Below are 18,580 nucleotides of genomic sequence, written 5' to 3'. Positions count from 1 at the left end.
TAGCCACTTCTTCCTTTGAATCTAAAATTGCCTTAATGTGTCAGTCTAGGGTTAAGCAACCCTCAGATTAAACAAATCAAGTACCATGAGCTTGTTACTAGTGTCAGTTTAGTAAATAAACTGTGCACTTAAGTTCCACTTTCAGCGTCGCTCATTTTCAAGTTCACTCGGCTTAAAGTTTCTACCATTTCAAGTGTCAGATGGAAAAAGACATTTCCAAAGTACATTGAGAATTTATTTTCATATAAATACATATAAAATACAATATAAACATCACATTTCTTTACAATATTATCCAATGGTCCCTTGAGATAGCATGCGTTTGCACATGATAAAAAGGTGGATCATTTCCAAAGAAAGCACAATCCTGTGTCCTCATTCACCAGCAGACTAGGCTTAACTTTCCAATTTAAGATCACATCCAATATAAAACTACCACAGAGCCAAAGGCACAGACTCCAGCCCTTTGAAAACCTCTTTAGCACACCGCTTAAAAGGCAAGTAAGGCTGCTCCCATTTTGAACAGCTTAGCTACCAATTGTGCATACTGAATTCTGTAATAGTGTTATTTTGCAATATGTCTCAGTCAGGAAGAAGACTATGGTCTGCTCTGGATCCTAAAAGAACCACAGTGGTCCATCATGTTTCATCTAGCATGTGAGTCACAACCTGGCTTCATAGGAGAATTAAGGCAGGGGTTAAAACTGACATCAGTGTGAAGACCGCTCATTTCATTGCATGTCTGTACCATCAGCAGCAGTTGTGAACGCCATGGAAAAGTAGGTGAGTGTGCTTAATCTAAAGTAAACAAACAAAAAAAAAGAAGCCTGTTCTAAAGACCATTTAACTAAAGACCTGAACGACAGGAAGAGTGTAGCCTCGACTCCATTTTCATAAACGATGACGACTAAACACTTGACATCATGTCAGGCCGAGTGAAAATAAACAACCCGAAACGTTTCAGTGCACAACTTTAAAAACCTCCGCTGGATTTCCGTAAAAGGCCTCTGAGAAGTAAGATCAAGTCACAAAAGTAAGAATGATCGTACAACTAGAAGTTCTGAGGAAGCCCAGTACAACTGTACAGCTGAAGGCCCAGCAGTCCCACCATAGGTGAAGCCCAATGGCCAGTACAAATGTTTTTTTGGAGCGTTAATGTGGTTTAACCATACTGCGGCAGAAGGATGGGTATTTTAGAAGCAGCTGTGACACGACTTGGTCTTTACCTTCAGTACAAACCGAAAAAAAGGCTAAATAAAACACTTCAGCTTGGGTCAGTAAACTAGATAAACATGAACTTTGGTCATAATTTAAGGATTGTCTTTTATGGTTGCCAGTAGAAGAGCAACCGATAATAGTCCAAAAACAAGTTTGGGTTGAATCTCAGACCACCGCGGTGGTTTGCTTGCGTAAATGAGGTCAACCCCGAAACCTCTGATAAACCCCAGAGTCTTGCGTCACTGATCTTTTTCGTGGTTAGTGTTTCCATTCATGACTCCGTTGGTGTGGTGTGACCATGTCTGATTCTGCAGCACTTTAGGCAGCCTCTTGCCCTTGGTGTAGGCGTGGTAGTAGAAGTTGAGGAAGAGAAACAGGAAAATCAGGCCGTACAGGCCGATGATGTAGATAAAGATGGGAAACTGGTATGGGCAGTCCTTCATGAAGAAGTACTGGGAGATGTGGCTGGTCACCATAACAAACTGGATCTAGGGAGAAACAAAGACACAAAGATTTGACTTCAACTGCCCCAATGCAACACACATGAGACTAAATGAGCCAGACCACTTCACATACCAGCTGAATGGTCGTGAGGTATTTCTTCCACCACAGGTACTTCTGGTAATTGGGACCCATGGCAGTCAGTCCGTAGTATGTGTACATGATAACGTGGACAATGCAGTTAAGCAAGGCATGGAATGTTCCCAGTCCGCCTGGAATAAGAAAGAGTGTCAGGTATAGTGTCAAAAGAAGTCCAGGTAATGTCACAGAAACCATCGTTAGGACAACACTCAGGTAAATTAGGAAGGGAGGAAGGGAGCTTACCTGCAGCAAAACGAACTCCAAACCACCAGGTGAAGGGCATGATGGAGTGATGGTAGACATGAAGAAATGTCACCTGGCTGTTCTTCTTCCTCAGCACAAAGAAGATCTGAAAGAGAGAGAAATTTAATTTTTTTTTTTTTAAAAAAGGCTGTGCAAACTAGAAATTGAGTCACTCGTGTCTTAAGAAACAGACTGTGCCACTTACAGTGTCTAACATCTCAATGAACTTTGAGAAGTAGTAAAGCCAGCATGTTGCCGCCATCTAGAGGAGAGACATGAAATTTAAGTTCAGGTTCTAGAAAATATGGAACAACAGTTCAGTCACAGAAGAAAAGGGAGGCACAGAAGCCTGCATGTCAAGGACTGGCTTACCCTCACTGCCTGTGGTGAATCCGAGTAGTCAACCAGGTCACAGTGAAATGAGTATCCCGTTCCCCATCCAGACATCACAAACTGAAAGAAACAAGTGCAGTTAGTCATGGACAAATAAAAAAATAAATAAATAAATGTGCAACTCGTATTTGGAATCCATTTCATTGTATGAGGTTAGGATTATCTCATCAACAGGTCTGCCATACAGGAAACCTTCCCTATATTGCGCAAATTAGCCATTTAGTTTCAATAAATATGGAACTATGGATGGTGCACTCAGGTTAATCTAGTGTCAGATTCATGATCAAATAGAAAATACAGTGAAAATTTAAAAACTATAATAAAATTAAGCATTTCTTGACATGGGATATGTGAAACAAGACCAAGTTACACAAAGATGTTCTTGAGCAGCATTTACAGAATAATGTGCACAGACAGGGAATTACAACAGCTGATCTGACTTAAAGTCAGTTTAAGAGTCCCTTTAGACGAAATAAGACGGACTACCCCACGTATGAGGCTCTGAGACAATGACAAAAGTTTTTTTTTACTACAATATGCTCTGGAAACTCAATAGAATTTTGTCTATCACTGGTGAGAACCTCAGTGCCTCTAATGTTTCCCTTGCGTGTGACCCCTTGTTGCATATCAGCCATGTATAATACACAAACCACGACTTCAAAAGCCCCGAACACCAGCAGAGTGCATTGTGTAGTGTGAACAATACAACAATCCAGTGACGCCGAGGATCTGGAACCTTACCTCGTAGCACATGTAGAGTGAGAGAGCCACCACGCTGAAGTTGTAGACGATGAGGACTCCTTTGAGGTCAAAGGCTTTGCGGTTCTCCATTATTCGAGGCCCCAGCGATGTGACAAAGTAAATGTATGCGATGATGATGATCGTTTGAGGGAGAGGAGATGACATAAGCAGCCAGTTCGCCGTCCGAGAATCTGCGAGAGGTTTGGGAGATCAGTAAGGCTCACATACACTGAAGAGTACGGATTCATATTTTCACAACAACAGGCCCAGAATGATGATGCTGTACTTTAGAAATATGCCAACAAATCACGTTGAATGCTTTTAAGCCAACGACTCACCAGCGTTTTGGATGAACTCATCATAAATAAGGGCAGCGGTGGACTTTATATGATCAAACTCCATTTTCAGACAAGATCCCTGTAGTTCACCTAGAAGAAGAAAAAGGCAAAGGCTGTGAGTTTGTGCAACAAGTTCACTGGCATTTGGATAAAGAGCCCAGCACAGAATTATTCAGTGATATTTGTACTCTAGAAGGACAAATCTATCTGTATTTGGCCGCTCTGCGATGCATGTATGAACATTTCAGTTATTAAAGTAAGGGACATGTTGAATCTCTGCCAGCACCGTCCCTTACAAAGATGAAACAGGAAGTAGGGCTCCAAGAAGCTGAGAAACAAGTGTGACCCGATCTGTTCAGAAAAGCATGCGGCACACAGGCCTACTTCCTCCTGCGAATGGCACCTTATCTCAGGAAGTATTTCTAGTGTCTGAATCTGATTGACTGTGGTTGTAAGCTGCATATAGCTAGACACACAACCCCCTGAACTGGATCAAAAGAGAAAACGGTCACCCGGCTGTTCTTTGATGTCATTTTATACACCAAAGGCAGACAAAGCTAAGTATGTGAAAGGGGTCCAATGAGCAGCGGTTTCTAAATTTAATCAGAAAAGCAACTTACAATAGTGTTTGTTTTCAGCATCACGCCCTAACTGAATCTTGCCAGGCATTCAGGGATAGACATGAAACACAGCCTCTCCACTTTCACAAATAAAACTTTAGCCTTTGATTGTAGTACGATTAAGCACAGCACTTAATTCTCAAACAGTCTGATCATTGCAGCCAAGTCGAAATGCGTGTAATGTGTAAAGAAGATTTGAGGTAAAGTCTCGGGCTCAGTGAGGCAAATATTCAGTGCCAAGCCCGACTGGTTGATAAGACAGCATGGTATGGGAAAAGTGCCAAGGGGCACTCTCACAACGTGAAATAAAACAAAATGACGACTCTCAGTTGTTTTACTTCTTTTTCCAGGGACATGGTCTATCCAGTTGCGTGAGTAACTGTAAATCATTGCAACACCCCGCGTCTGCTAGGTGGACAAAACCCTCCATGACAGGTTTTCAAGGTGTGTCTACCTGAATGCAACAGGAACTACAACACAGCATGGGCAATTCATTAGGATTAAAATGAGGGGAGAAAGAAAAAAAAAAGAAAAAAAGGCAAGGCTGTCTGGAGTCTCTGCACTAATGAACACGATGACAAGCCTTGACACGCCAATTAACGTTATGATCAGGATTCGTGATGTAAATGCTGTTACTCCCATGGCACACACAGTCACTACGTGTACTGTACAACAGGTTCACAGCGACAAAAAAAAAAAAAAAAAAAAGTGGAGGAAACTCCCACAAAAATGTGATTAAAAAAAAAAAAAAGTAGACAAGAGTACAACTTTGTAACCCTATTAGTCAAAATTGTAATCACACAAGCGATAAGATATAGCCTTACTCTGGGATAGCAGCCTTTGTGACTAATATTCAGGTGGTTAGACCAAGTAGCAAAACGAAAAGAAAAGAAAAGAAAAAAGTACTTTCAGCCCATGTCCTCAACATCACAGTAGTCAGAAAGAGCCTTTTCTGAACCAACCGTTAGCATCCTTCTACGACACAAAACCGGCGGCGGAAGGTTTTTTTTTTTCTTAAATCTCACACGTCTCCACGTTCCTTTCTTTGACAAACATTTGTCAACAAGAACGTCCAGGAATTCACCAACCTTTTAGTGCGACACCCCGCGAAAACCCTCTTAGTCCGTCGAATTATCTTCCCAAACTTCGGGTCCACCTGTTACTTCCCAGCAGGTGTGTTTGACTCCTCACTCTCTGCGGGTCTCCGGGCTCCTTGGTTCTTATCATCCGCCGTAGGTGGGGCCTTACAGCCAGCCGCGCCCTTTGCTCGCTGATTGGCTGATTTTGTCGTCCAACAAGCTCTGAGCTATTGTAAGTCATTCTATAGTGATACCTCATCGAAAACTATGTACAACTTTAGGACAGAACAATACACCTCATACACACGTAATCAATCAGTGGTTTCCATCGAAAATACTGAATAAAAAAAATGGGAAAAACTCGTAAAGCCTAATGCTGTTGTTTTCCACTGCCATCCTCATGTCCTAAGGTTACTGCTTCAGGTGAAAACCTGAACAAGGCTATGGAAGAAATTAGACTCATCATATCATTACACTGGTAAACCATAATGTGCTGTATTTTAAAAATATATATATTTCACGTTTTAATTAGTGTCAAAGACAGTATGTTAAACTGGGAAAGGGATGTGTCCAAGTGAGGGGTTTCACCCCCCCTGCAGTAAGTTTCAGCGGGTGCTGAGAGCAGAACTTATAAACAAATGCAAATATTCCCAGGAATAACAATGAGACAATCTGTGTTTTTCAATGGCTCGTTTCTCCCACTTGAGGGTTGTGGGAGGCTTATTCGAACTCAGCAGCACTGAAAGACTGACACCACACCTCTTTAAAAAAAAAAAAAAAAGAAAAGAAAAAACTTGAAAATTCTCCTTTGAGATCTGTGTAAACAAAACACATGTGAAATCGACTGATATTGTCCAATATTACAATAGGAAACTATAATCTATATATCACTATCACTATAATCAATCATTTGAAAATATTCAATTAGTTTGAAAAGGTTTAATTAAGAAAGAGCGACATGGAATTCTCATTGTTTACAAAGCTACTCGGTGGCTTTACTTTTAACAAGTAGAATAAGCAACAAGACAATGCTCAGTCAAATGTACAAAAGCAAATACTGCGTAATTAAAAACCGACATGTTTATTTACACATTTCCAATACGTTTTAAGGCTTTATCTTTGTTGGCAAAGGAGTAACTGGACCAATTTGACAAAACCCACAGTTAAGGGGAGATTATGCCATTTTTGGACATAACTGCGACGGATGAAAGCTCTTCTGCATGCATAGTGTGTCGACACGTCCAGAACGTCAGCGTTAGTCCTCATCGCTGCTCCAGGCATCCTGAAAGGCAGGGTTCACAGCAGACAGGCCAGCAGCACCCTGTGAGGAAGTAAAGACACCCATTACAATATCAAGTCTGAGGAAGCAACACTTCCTTTGGCCAAAATTATACTTAAGTGCACGCAAATAAGCTTATGTGGGCATAGAGTGGAGGAAAAACACAAGTGACAACACACACACACGACGACAAATCTGACAGAGGACATTTTGTTCAGAATGTATGACATCTGAGGTCATCTGATCCCCATGTGCCATCTAGTCTAACGGGTAACTGGCACTTTACTAAGCAGTTCTTGAATGTAAGAACAGTGTTAGAGCTGAGCAGAGGTAACTCAAGTGTCACCCAGTTAACGGTGAGCTGTCAGAATTTAGATTCTTCGGATGATGCAAGTGTTCCAATTGGCTTTGTTCTTAGACATTATATAATGTATTCATATTCTGTAAAAAAAAAAAAAAAAAACTATGTTCCCATCTTGCACTCTGCTCATACTACACAATGCATGTCCTTGAATGGTCCAAGACTTTAAGATAGCATGACTAAACTAAATAACTGGGACAGATGAAGCTTCTCTATCATGTCAGATGAGTCTGTTACATTATATACGCGCCTAAAACAACACTCTCACAAACACACACGTTGTTTTTCACATCCAAACAACATGACGTGGACAGTGGTTGGCCTGGCAATGTCACCAATAACTGGCCAATTATACTCGGCCCTGGTGAGTCCAACCTCTGAGAGATAAGTATGAAATATTTCCAGATATCGGGGCTCGGGCTGACGGATTCCCTGTCACTCCGAGTCCAGCGCTGCCGTACTTTACCTGTGACCAATAATAAATACTTTGTTTGATTTAAGCTCTCTCCGGTTTGTTCTTGGGCTTCCAATGAAAGAATCGAGCTAACACAAGTTACCCATCGCCTCATTTCTACTACAAAGACAAAATAAGAACATCGTTAAAGTTTTTTTTGTTGTTGTTGTTGTTTTAATTGGTCTTAAAACTATTCAGGCTCACAAAGCAACTTTACAAAACTGTGTAAGATTTTGAAAAGACTTCATGAATGGTTTTTGCCAGATGCTGGAATGATGACAACGTTGGATTTGCTGTAGAATTCTCCATTGTTCGCTATTTACATTCCTCCAGATGCAAACTCCAGAAAGGAACTGTTGGAACTGTTACGTCTAATTTCCACCAGCACGCTGGCATCCTTTTCAGTAGAAGTATCCTGGATATTCCCAGCAGCTGCAACACCCTCCCACGCCCTCATCTCGGTACATTGGACCATGTTTCACTGCTTCTGCTATTAGTTTACTGACCATGTTGTTTTAGCTAAATGCTTTTTGTCTCGGTGACACCAGGGACTATCTCTCTCATTTGGTTATGTAATGTTCTGTACTGTTATAACCTGAATCTTGACTCTTAAGACTTTGTTCTTCATCAATTCCATCAAAGGTGCATTGGGAAGGAACTTTGTTGTGACTATGAGTAACATGCAACGAAAGGCTAAATCTGTTTCCTACTGACAAGTGATCATTTTAAAGGTGCACCTGTAAAACTACTGTGGAGTTTACTTATAAACATTTGACCCAAACTATAGTTACATCTTAGAGTTAAATCTATCCTCCCTCTTTTCTTTTTTTGTATCGTTTCCTATCGTTATGCCCAGTACCTTATTTTCATGGTTTGACTCTTCTTCCACATCTGCAGTACGGAGAACAGGAACCCATGCCAGTATGTTACAGTCTTTACCTCCACTGTAGAGCTCCTATGAACAAACAACAAGGGGTCCCTTCAGACAGTGTTAAAGGCCATAAGCTTCATCACAGAACATTCACCTTCCAACGACATCAGCACCTGGGGAATAGAAGCTTTGTCGAGCGTAACCGGGACTAAAAGCACAGTAATTATTAAACTCAAAACTGTCCATGCAAAGCAAGTGGTCTCATAAGAGACATTGTCAGTGCCTTGGGGCTGATTATTTTATGTTTATGTTAAAAATAAACAAAAAAAAAATATGACGCATAGGGGGAAGAAAAAAAAAAAAAAAAGTGTATTTACAGGACCTGATGTTCTTTCCTGAAACTCTGGGGTGACAAGTTGCAAAACTTCATTCCTACATGTATGTGTACACCGGATGCAGAAACAACCTAATAAGGAAGACATGGGCTGGATATCCCTCTGCATCCTCCTTAAAGTTACCGAACAAGAAAGGTAGAAGAAATAGAAAAGGAAACTTTATTGTCATCACAAAAGAAAGTGACGAAAATTTGTTTGGCTGCATCTCTTGTTGCAGCTACGTCACAAGCATAGAAGGATCCACGGGTAAGTCTCAGCGCAAAAGACTACCGCTGACAGTATTAATATGGATAAAGAAAGTGAAGGTAGATGATGTTAATGTAGCATTAGCATTCTGTTCAAACAGAATAATTATCGACAGACTCCTACAAGGCAGAGCATCTTGAATGAAAACACATATTTTATCAGAGAATCACATATTAGCATTATTTGAATATGTGGCCAATTGTGTATTTGTCATGTTTGTTTAATAATCAACTACAGGACAAAAACCAAAAAATGTCCCATCTTACAATCTAAAGCGTCTTCTTCACTGAAACTAAGTCATTTTTTTTTTTTTTTTAACCAAAAGACTGATATTGTAAACATTGCCAGGACATAATACTTTGAAGCCCAATACGTGTAAAAATAAATACAATTATAAGCTGTATTGTGTGTTTGGCAGAGTAAATGTAGTGAAATGTACGTGTGCTGCGTCCTCTAATCTGTAACCTAAACTTTCATACAGAGTAGTAAGTAGCAGCCTAAAATATTTCCACTTAGTTGACACTCGACAGCATGGAGTCAGGAGAGCAAATATCGTTTTTATTCTGTTATCTACAGAAAGATACCATTAAGGCTCATGTTTTCTTTATTTCGTCACAGTTTGCACCGCAAATACTCATGAAGCTGGTCACACAATCAACCTCAATAAGATTTCACGTTGTGCTGTAAGACAAAAGCCATTATACATTACAGAAATGGCTGGAACAGCACCATTTTTGGAGGAAAATCCAGCGTTTTGCTCATTTACTGATTTCAACACTGAGCACCAGTGTCACATCCATGTCCCACTGAGTGTTATACGTTACAGACACAGGGGAGACTAAAGTATAGACAGCCCTGTTTGCTGTGATTCTGATAAGAGATGTAGGAAACTAAGCTACTTTTTTTTTTTGCAGAGACGGTTTTAACGTGTGAAGTAGCCCGGGAGCAATAACTTTCTGTCACCTGGTATGGACACCTGCATTTAAATTTATGGATGCAAATGTTGACTTTACCACGTTATCAATCACAGGGAGCGTCTCATGGTCATTGCAAATTTGTAACAACACTGCCTGCACAGCTGATGAGTTTAAAGAAAATAAGAAGGCAAACAGAGAGAGCTTGGACTGCATTCCCAGCATACACGAGATAAACAAGACATGACAGGAAGCACAGAAATAAATATGTGGAAACACAAACAGAGACGCTGCTGGTGATAGACGGCTATGTTTTTTTTTACCTCCTCGTGCTTCGGTGTGTCTCACCTGGTAGTCTGGGTGGAACTCACAGCAGTCGACATTGCTGTAGTGACCCCTGAGCATTGTGACCAGTTCTCCGGTGTGGAGTGCATACACCGCCACTGAGCTGCCACATGGCACAAACACAAATTCCGGGCTGCAGCCACGTGACACTGTGAACTGCAGCTTTTTACGACTCTCATTGCAGACCTTCCCATAATTTACCTGAGAGATAAAAAGTGAAAATGAATAATCAAGTTGAGGGTGTGTAGAAAAATGACTGATATTGTTGAGTTCCTTTGACATCTGGCTCATGTGACCCAAGATTTTGAAAATATATCACCATAATCCAAGTCTGACCTTTGACCATCAAAAAAAAGGGTCTTCTAGCCTTTAAGTCACTTGTAGTCTTAAGTTGGCTGTAGCCTGAGGATGGAAAAATGCCTTCCATGACAACCATGGCACAAAGCAGCTGAGCAGGAAATTAGAACATGAGTCTGTGAGTGAGCCTGAGGCAAAGACGCTCAGTGGTGTGGGGTTAGTTACCCGAGTGGATGGGAAAATATGGACACAAAGTATTGTATGTAAAATCATTACCAGCATTCTGTTAACTTAACCCGAGGAAAAAAACTCCCCTTTATTATTTGTTCATTTCTCTCAGCTCAGGATTTCTTCTCTCCTTTCTATTAAAATGGCCAAAAGTGACAAGTCAAATATTTGATCATGGAACGCCTTAAAGAGCTGTGATGTAAGAAAGTATTTCAGTAAGGCTGACTGTTCCTTAGCAGTTGATGAATTTTCTAACCGTTGATTTACTGATACCACAACTTTATCATTCCTGGCAGGGTAATTGTTTAAGGGTGATAGCTATGTTAATAAGGAACCAGTAAGGTAACTTCCCCAGTCTGACTTCTTCTACCCATCTGGTGTGTTGAAACAGCGTTAGCTTGTTTTTAATGTAAACATTAACTATCAGATCATTATTACCTTCTAAGGCAAGTAAAATTGCTAATAAAGACCAGGTTAAACATGCTAAATACAACTCAACACCTACGCAGCAATTCATGCAGTTTTCCCCCCTCAGTAGTTAATGTAGAGAAAGGCAGACCAACAAGGTGTGTAAACAGGGATCTTATGTTCAAGCAGGTTGCCAAACAGGATTCAGATTCATCCATTCAGTCATTCATTTTCTGCTGAATGTATAAGATGGCAGCTGGTTGCCACAGCAGCACATTAACTCAGACAGCTTCATTAGCCTACAAGATGTTATAAAAGGGACTGTGTATCAGACAACTTGTTAACAAGGGGTTAAACCTAATGATGTAGTAACACACACACACACAAAAACTGTCAAAACCAGCACTAATATTTAACATGCACAACAGGACAGGCACTGCAGGCCTGACTAATGGCTCTAGGACAGTGCAGAGTCTGAATTAGTTCCCATCAAATGTAGCATTTTTGCTATACATTAGCTTGCTGTTTGCACATCTTTCAAGGCTGTTAAGCCAAAGGCCAAAGAAAAAGGTCTGCTCCAACCATATGATTCCACGTGTTTGCCAAGGTAGGCTATGAGAATAAAGCCTCAATACATATGCCTTACCAGTGTGTTTTCCCCAGTGGCACTATTCCACAATCTCATACGATCATCAGTTCCAGTGGTAAGGAGGTAGAGGCCATCAGAAGTGAAGCAAAGGCCATTTACTCTGCCATTATGGGCTGTGTTTACTGATGAGAGACAGGTAAGGCATGATAACTGCATTTGTCATCTGTTTCCTCCATCACTGTGAAAACTTTCCATCTTTTTTGAACAGCACTGAAAGACACCTCAACCCTATCCATTAATGACTAACTCATGACAGTTAAGGGTAGTTAGGGTGTGTATGGGTGCAAAGGTGCTGAGGTTCCCATTTTCATTCACTCTGCCCAGTCAAATGAAGGCAAATGTCAAATGGTGAAAGATGATTCAGAAACACCTAGCCTGCTATTACCACTTATAACATGTGAAATAAACTGGGTGTATTGCAAAGTGATTTCCTTCTTGAACACAAACCGATGTCTGACGGGAAAAACAGAAACTGTAAATGTTGTATGTCGACCTTTCCTCCAGAAACTCAGACTCAGTACTGTGCCAACCTGAATAACCTGACAGTTAAGAAACATCACAGCTCTGAGAGCAGCAAGGTTGCTGTAGTACAAATGCATCTGAAGAACATGACTAAAAGCGTCAATTTGGATTTGATTGGAGTGTCAGCTTTGCATTTCAGCATTAATGTGTGAACCCAACAATTGTAAGTACAAAAAGATATTTGCATACAGTTTCAGTTGTATGTCCGAATATACAACAGAATATCCATCCAGCACTGCTGTGAGTTATGCAGCATATTACAGGGTGGCTGAGCAAAAATAGCTGGACAGTGAAAGTTAAATTGCTTTGATATAAAGAGGTGTGGAACTGTTACTGAAAAAGGTTCCAATGTCCTTATATAACCTTTTTTTTCCCCCCCCATCTCTCTGAATAAAGGCTATGTGATTTACAGGAAAGTCTCGCCCTTTCAGGATGAACAATGACAGAAATGCTGAATGAAAGAGAAAAGTGGACAAGTAACGGTACCTGCCTCGGAAGAGGCTTTCGACTTCTCTCCATTGTGCTGGTCCAGAGAGAATAGATCACCTGAAGCACGACGCACATCCCATACTTTCACCTTGCTGTCTGCACTTAAAAGGAAAAGAATTGGGGAATTATTTGTGCACTTTACTTTCATTATCCACATTCAAATAACAGAAAAACCTAATGTGAGCAGTGTGTTAGCTCGGGTTTTTAAAATTTTTTTTATTAACATCAATGCTCTGAATTATCATGCTGGTCCATAATGGCGTATCATTCATTTCTCTGTGTGCCTCTCTGTGCCAGTTGTTTTCAAAATCACTTACAGTCCAAAGGCACACAAGCATACTGATCCCAGTGGGTTAATTAGAAGGTCTAATGTGGCATAAAACAGGAGGGGACTGTATCTGCCATATGCTAAACCAACAACGCAACAAGAGCACCACAGTTTCTATCTAGTGGTGATGTGTTACTATTATCCTTGACTCAAGGTTTAAACGTGGCCAGATGGCTGGGAGGTGAGATAACACATACGGCTGAGGGATAACACGGTGGGGTTTTACACTTTGTGCTGCACCAAGGGCAAACTGGGTTCCGAAAAGACTGGCAAAGTTGAGCTTACCTGGCAGTGGCTAGGATGTGCTCGTATCTGGGCGACCACCGCACAGACAGCACCTCTGCTCTGTGACCTGCATTGGCAAATACGTTAATACTAGTTATCACATCAATGTGTGCAAACTCTAAAAAACGGATGAAAAGTTTTCCACACTTTATGTTTGTTGGCTTTCCAAAAGTGGATACTATCATTTCTCTTCCCATACACCTGAACACAATCCCCTACGGCGACAAAGCAAAAACGAGTTGCCGGAATGTTTCTTAACGCATTCAAAATAATGAACTGAAATATCGCGTTTAGATGTATTCAGACCCCTACTATAGTGCTTTGGGACACCTTTCCTCTGGTGGTTTCTCGAGCTTTTCGAAGGAGAACCTCAACTAGGTCGGATTGGGGAGCTTCATGTGCAGGTCTCAGCATAGATACTCAGCATAGTCACTACATGACCTCCACTGAATTATTCTGAAGTCATAACTCTGGGACTTCTTGGCTGTACAAACAAACATGCAGGCAAAGAAAAAGGCGAACTAACCCTGAAGAACATGAATCCGTGAACCAGACTTCAGGTCACACAGTTGGATTTTAGGGTTTTTGGTGCCAACTGAAAACATAAAGACAGAGAGAGATCGTTCAGATAGAAGAAATTTATTTATTTATTTTTTTTTTTTTTTACTGACACATGAAATAAAAAATTAAAAAATTAAAAAAACAGACAGAAGATTATCACATATGCTGAGTGCTACCAATCCGTTTAATTACAGTTTCAGTGTAATATTCCTACTGTTCAATAATCGATGAATTTGACCTTTTTCTTTAAAAATGAGTCTTAATACTAATTACAATAATGGGGAGGTGACTCAGAGGGATAAAAAAAAAAAACAGAAACCCAGATTCTCACAGATAAGCTATGGTAAATATGAAAACTCACTGATTCGATCTTCTGATAATCAAGGGCTAACACACCCAAGCCCTCCTCCCATGAAGACATGGGAGACGGCAAGGAGGTTGGTCGTTACTACAAAAAACCTAGAGGATTACACGTTTTTTAAATTCTTAACAGCTCCAAAAGACACAGCGTTGATGAGATTGAGATGCTATTTAGGAACAGATTCCCGACATTTAAAAAAAGAAAAAGACGACTGAGGAGACGTTAGCAACCTGTCTGACAAGCGTCTCTGAGAAGTAATCATGAGATATGATAAAAAAAAATAATGTGTCTGGCCAAGAAACAGCTGTGTTGATGGGACAAGTTCGCGTAACTGACAAAGAACTTCTCTCAACTCACGGGGGAGCACACACTCCGCAGGCACGATTAACCTGCTGTTCCTGCTTAGTGACTTGGGAACGCCGAGATTCCAATAATGTTTCTCTACTGAGGTTTGTTCATGTGTGACCACCTTCAGACCCACTTCTATCCCCTCCAGGTACGTGTCACTTAACGACCTGGGGTACATGGATTCAAGGTACAAGGATAATGTCTGCCATGTTTTTGTGAAGCACCATGGAGCACATTGCTTGTACCAAACTAGTGACAAACAAGATTATTAATGAGAGTTTAGGGCTTTTTAAGCATACAATTACAGAAATAAAAGGAGTTTGTCCAGCTGATTTGTCATGCATCAGCCAGATCAGCAAAAACTGAATGCATTCAACACACCTGCAATAAGACTGTGCTTCCGGGCGATGGGGGACAGGTGGTGACTGTAGACGTTGCCCTCAAACTGAAATACTTCAGCGGGCTAAAGAATAACAACATGAGAAAAAGAGGGAGACAGACAGATAAGGTAAGTTATGGTAGTTATCTATATATATATATATTCAGGGCTGTGCTTATTTGCATATGTATGCTGACTGAGAAGCTAATCTTCCGATTAAATGTACAACACTGGCCTTAAAATTTAATAGTGGCATAAAATTCACCAGAGGGGACAGTTCAACGACAGAAATGACCATAAAATAAGCAAACTGAGAAGACGCAGCAGCTCAGCGCTCAGAGGGCAGCTCACTCAGGCAGCAGTGGTGGTTACAATGCAAATTCTTCAGCCAACATAAAAAGCCTCTCTGTGCTCCATCTGTCAGTGTGTGCCAGCACCAGCATGGACTTAGCCAATGGGTGGGGGCACGCACTAACACTCACACACACACACACGCATACGTACACAGAGGAGTCTCTGTTTGCATGAAAATGCCACACATAGACAGAGACAAAGCGCAAAACAATGCAAAACACACAAGACATTTCATAGGATTGTGTGTGTGTGTGTATATTTGTGTGGGACACAGAGACAGAAACAAACAGAGTAAACAAACTGAAAGGCCGATGGGTTCTTTTCTGTCCCTTCCCTGACCTTTTGAGGTAACCGTGGTGCCAGTGTAACTCTAGCACAGCTCTGGGCCTGCCATATGGGACAATGTGGCAAAGAAAGGTAGAAAGCGTGAAGCAGAAAGTGAAAGAAAGGAAGAGAGAGTGAAAAGAACAAAAAAAGAGGAAAAGTACAGTCGAGCCATGTATTACGGTTTGGTAATGTGATGCAATGCAGTCCCTTAAACCTGTAATACTCTTAATGAGTTTATGCTAGCCTTTGTATTAAATTACCTCTAATTATGTCTACACCAGTTCAAAGCTGTGTTTGACAAAAACTAAATGCATCCAAATAGGAGGCAACTGGGCTCACCTTTAACGTCTCTGTATCCCAGACTTTCATTGTCTTGTCAAAGGAACTTGAGACAAACATTCCTGTGTCACAAGGATACCACTGGACTGTCTCCACACTGAATTTGTGGACATACCGGCTTGACCTGAGAGAAAAAGAAAAAAAAAAACATTCAGGGACAAATCAGATTTCTCAGGATAGTTTCTTAATGCTGCAACAACAGTGTGAAGAACAAGAATGACTTCTTTTGTATGTTAAACTTGCATCTGAAGGACAAGCCTTTGAGCTGGGAAATCTCGATAGAATGCTACCCTCTAGTGGATGAAATGAGTAAACTGGTTAATATTTACCTGCCTACTGTGCAGACAGCCTTGCAGGTATACTCTGGTTTCCCACTGTAGTTTTCCAGGTCATAGATGACAATTACTCCATCTGCGCCTCCAGACAACATGCTGACAGATGGAAAAGGTTAACTTCAAATGCAGCATCTCCATATCCAACATATTTCGCAATTCCTACAAAGAATTCTTATTGTCTATAATCTGTGACCCCTTTGTAAAAATGTGAGGATTATTTTTTCTTCTATAGTCAGAAACAGAGGAAACATCATGAGAAATAAGAACACAAGGTAATCTTCCCTGCCTGACAGAAAAGTTTTAAAGCAAACACAAAATGTGCTCTTTGACAGCAATCACTACCATCTGTGTCCAGAGTCTTCTTCGCCGCTTTCAGCCAGCTTCATATGTTTTGTGCAAACAAACTGTGAAACCATCACTGGGAAAGTTTAAACGTTGTGAAGAGTTTCTGTCTCTTGAGGCTTAACTGTACTAAAAGTTGTTTGACAGAATTGATGCTCTGCCTCTAGATGGCATCTCCGGCGAGAAGCATGTAAAGAGTACAGATGAAAACCATGTTTGACCTAAAAGTGAAAATAAACCACTTTAAACCACCTAAAAACAGTGACTGACATGCCAATGAGACTGTGAAATCTGTCTAAGAGATGGACTGTTCTACTGTGTCAAATGGAGGACTTAAATCAAGGAGAACTAAAACACAATATTCATTCATATCCACATTGAGCCTGAGGTGTTTTACAAACTTTACACATTCAGTCTCTGTGCTGCGGGTGTTCAAAAAGCCAGACAGTCATTTTCAAAGACACAGTGAGAGCTAAAAAAATCAGTCAGCAGAAACAAGGGAATAAAAAATAAGTTTAATAAACTGAATGACTGATTAAGCTTGTCTGTTTGACTATAATGCTGCAAACAAACTGCCCCTATGGGTTCTTAAACAGTTTTTTCCGAGCACTCTCTCTCTCTGTCTCTCTCTCTCTGGGTTAAGTGAATTGGCACTGTTAACTTGGAGCACAAGGTCATCAAAATCAGAATAGATGTTACAGTCCCACCGTACTTTAATTCCAGAGGTATAGTTATATATGGATTAATATAAATGTAATAATTTGAGTCTAAAAATACTTACTATCTGCCCTCAATTGCATCAATGTCAATGGTATTAATGCCATTTCCATGGATTCGGTCCACATCTCTCTCAGGATTTAATTTCAAACTGAGAACCCTTGGGAGATATAGAAAGAAGATCACTGAAGGTCATCTTCACATGAAATGATATTAGAAAAAAAAATGCAGTTGATGGAATATATCAGAAGAAAGTTACTGTGCTGACCAGTTCAGCTCAGCTTTAGCTTAGTCTTCTCTTTAACTATGTTTTCCTTCAAATTCTAAACTGATCAACCTTGAGTTTGTGGCTATTCCACAACCACAACAACTAATCTTTGGACTCCATTAACAAAAATCACATCAAATGTGTATTACCTGCATGAGACAATCTTCAAATGAACAATAGCGTCTTCAGACAAGCACAACATGATTCTTCTGACAACAACTTGCACGATTTTTGCCCAGTTTGGGTCCAGTCTTAACACCGCAACAAACATCCAGTTCCCTTTACATGTGTCAGCAAAAGTGTTTTGTATTTTAGATATTAAAAATTCTGATAATCACTGGTGAAAAAAAAAAAAAAGAAAAGTTCTGTATATCTGGGATAGTTTTTTTTTTCCTGGAAAAGATGATTCGTCCTATAAAGAATTATGTTGTGAAGGTTTGATATTTTATTTTTGACCAGCTTTGAATAAATTAAGACTATTCAGTATCGTTGTTACAACATATAATATATTAGCGTTTATGTCCCTTTAAAAAAAATTGGGTTTTTTTGCGCTCACCTTCTTGTTGACTCTGCACGTCTCAGTCGCAGAGGGTCATCCAGACCAGCCTGCCTTGCAGTCAAAAATCCCAACATTGCTTCCACTTGAGGACAAAGTGATTTTGACTTTGAAAAGGACTGGAAATTTTACATGAGCTGTTAGCTAACCTAGCTCAAAGGCTAACATGTTACCTACAATGAAGTGTTTCTACTCCATACCGAATATCTGCAAATTCAACAGAGCATTATCTTGTGTCAGCATTTACGTGCAACGTAAATGTGTTCTTCTAACATTTCTACGCTGCCTTTTTGTATATATATTGCTTACTTTGTATCAATTCCAGCTAGCTTTGCTTCCGATCAAAACAATGAGTCGCCATGTTGGCTTAAACGCTCATTCTATCACGAAAGCGATGATTGGATGGGC

General features: G+C 40.4%; 2 protein-coding genes across 3 annotated transcripts; both read right to left on the bottom strand.

Annotated features, from left to right (window-relative positions):
* Positions 1–211: 211 nt before the first annotated feature.
* Positions 212–5,467, bottom strand: elovl7a (ELOVL fatty acid elongase 7a). The gene is made up of 8 exons (XM_072387755.1): positions 5,224–5,467; positions 3,516–3,605; positions 3,178–3,368; positions 2,416–2,496; positions 2,249–2,305; positions 2,044–2,149; positions 1,795–1,931; positions 212–1,706 (listed from the first exon to the last, which is right to left on the bottom strand). Exons 2-8 carry the CDS (start codon positions 3,577–3,579, stop codon positions 1,458–1,460), a joined length of 885 nt encoding a protein of 294 aa, XP_072243856.1. The 5' UTR covers positions 3,580–3,605; positions 5,224–5,467; the 3' UTR covers positions 212–1,457.
* A 662-nt stretch (positions 5,468–6,129) lies between these two features.
* On the bottom strand, positions 6,130–18,561 carry ercc8 (excision repair cross-complementation group 8). 2 transcript variants are annotated; one of them, XM_072387750.1, is made up of 12 exons: positions 18,173–18,561; positions 17,413–17,508; positions 16,284–16,385; positions 15,955–16,078; positions 14,937–15,018; positions 13,812–13,880; positions 13,286–13,352; positions 12,670–12,773; positions 11,659–11,783; positions 10,083–10,280; positions 8,168–8,263; positions 6,133–6,535 (listed from the first exon to the last, which is right to left on the bottom strand). In XM_072387750.1, exons 1-12 carry the CDS (start codon positions 18,247–18,249, stop codon positions 6,470–6,472), a joined length of 1,206 nt encoding a protein of 401 aa, XP_072243851.1. In that variant the 5' UTR covers positions 18,250–18,561; the 3' UTR covers positions 6,133–6,469. The 2 variants fall into 2 exon arrangements, with proteins under 2 accessions (XP_072243852.1, XP_072243851.1); XM_072387751.1 differs by lacking the exon at positions 10,083–10,280 and having other exon boundaries at positions 6,130–6,535.
* Between the last annotated feature and the right edge of the window lie 19 nt (positions 18,562–18,580).

The sequence above is a fragment of the Leuresthes tenuis genome, unplaced genomic scaffold (genome assembly GCF_036924035.1).
Source record: "Leuresthes tenuis unplaced genomic scaffold, fLeuTen1.0.hap1 SCAF_6, whole genome shotgun sequence".
NCBI lineage: Eukaryota > Metazoa > Chordata > Actinopteri > Atheriniformes > Atherinopsidae > Leuresthes > Leuresthes tenuis.
Note: the sequence above shows the minus strand (reverse complement) of the source record. Positions and strands in the feature narration are given on the sequence as shown.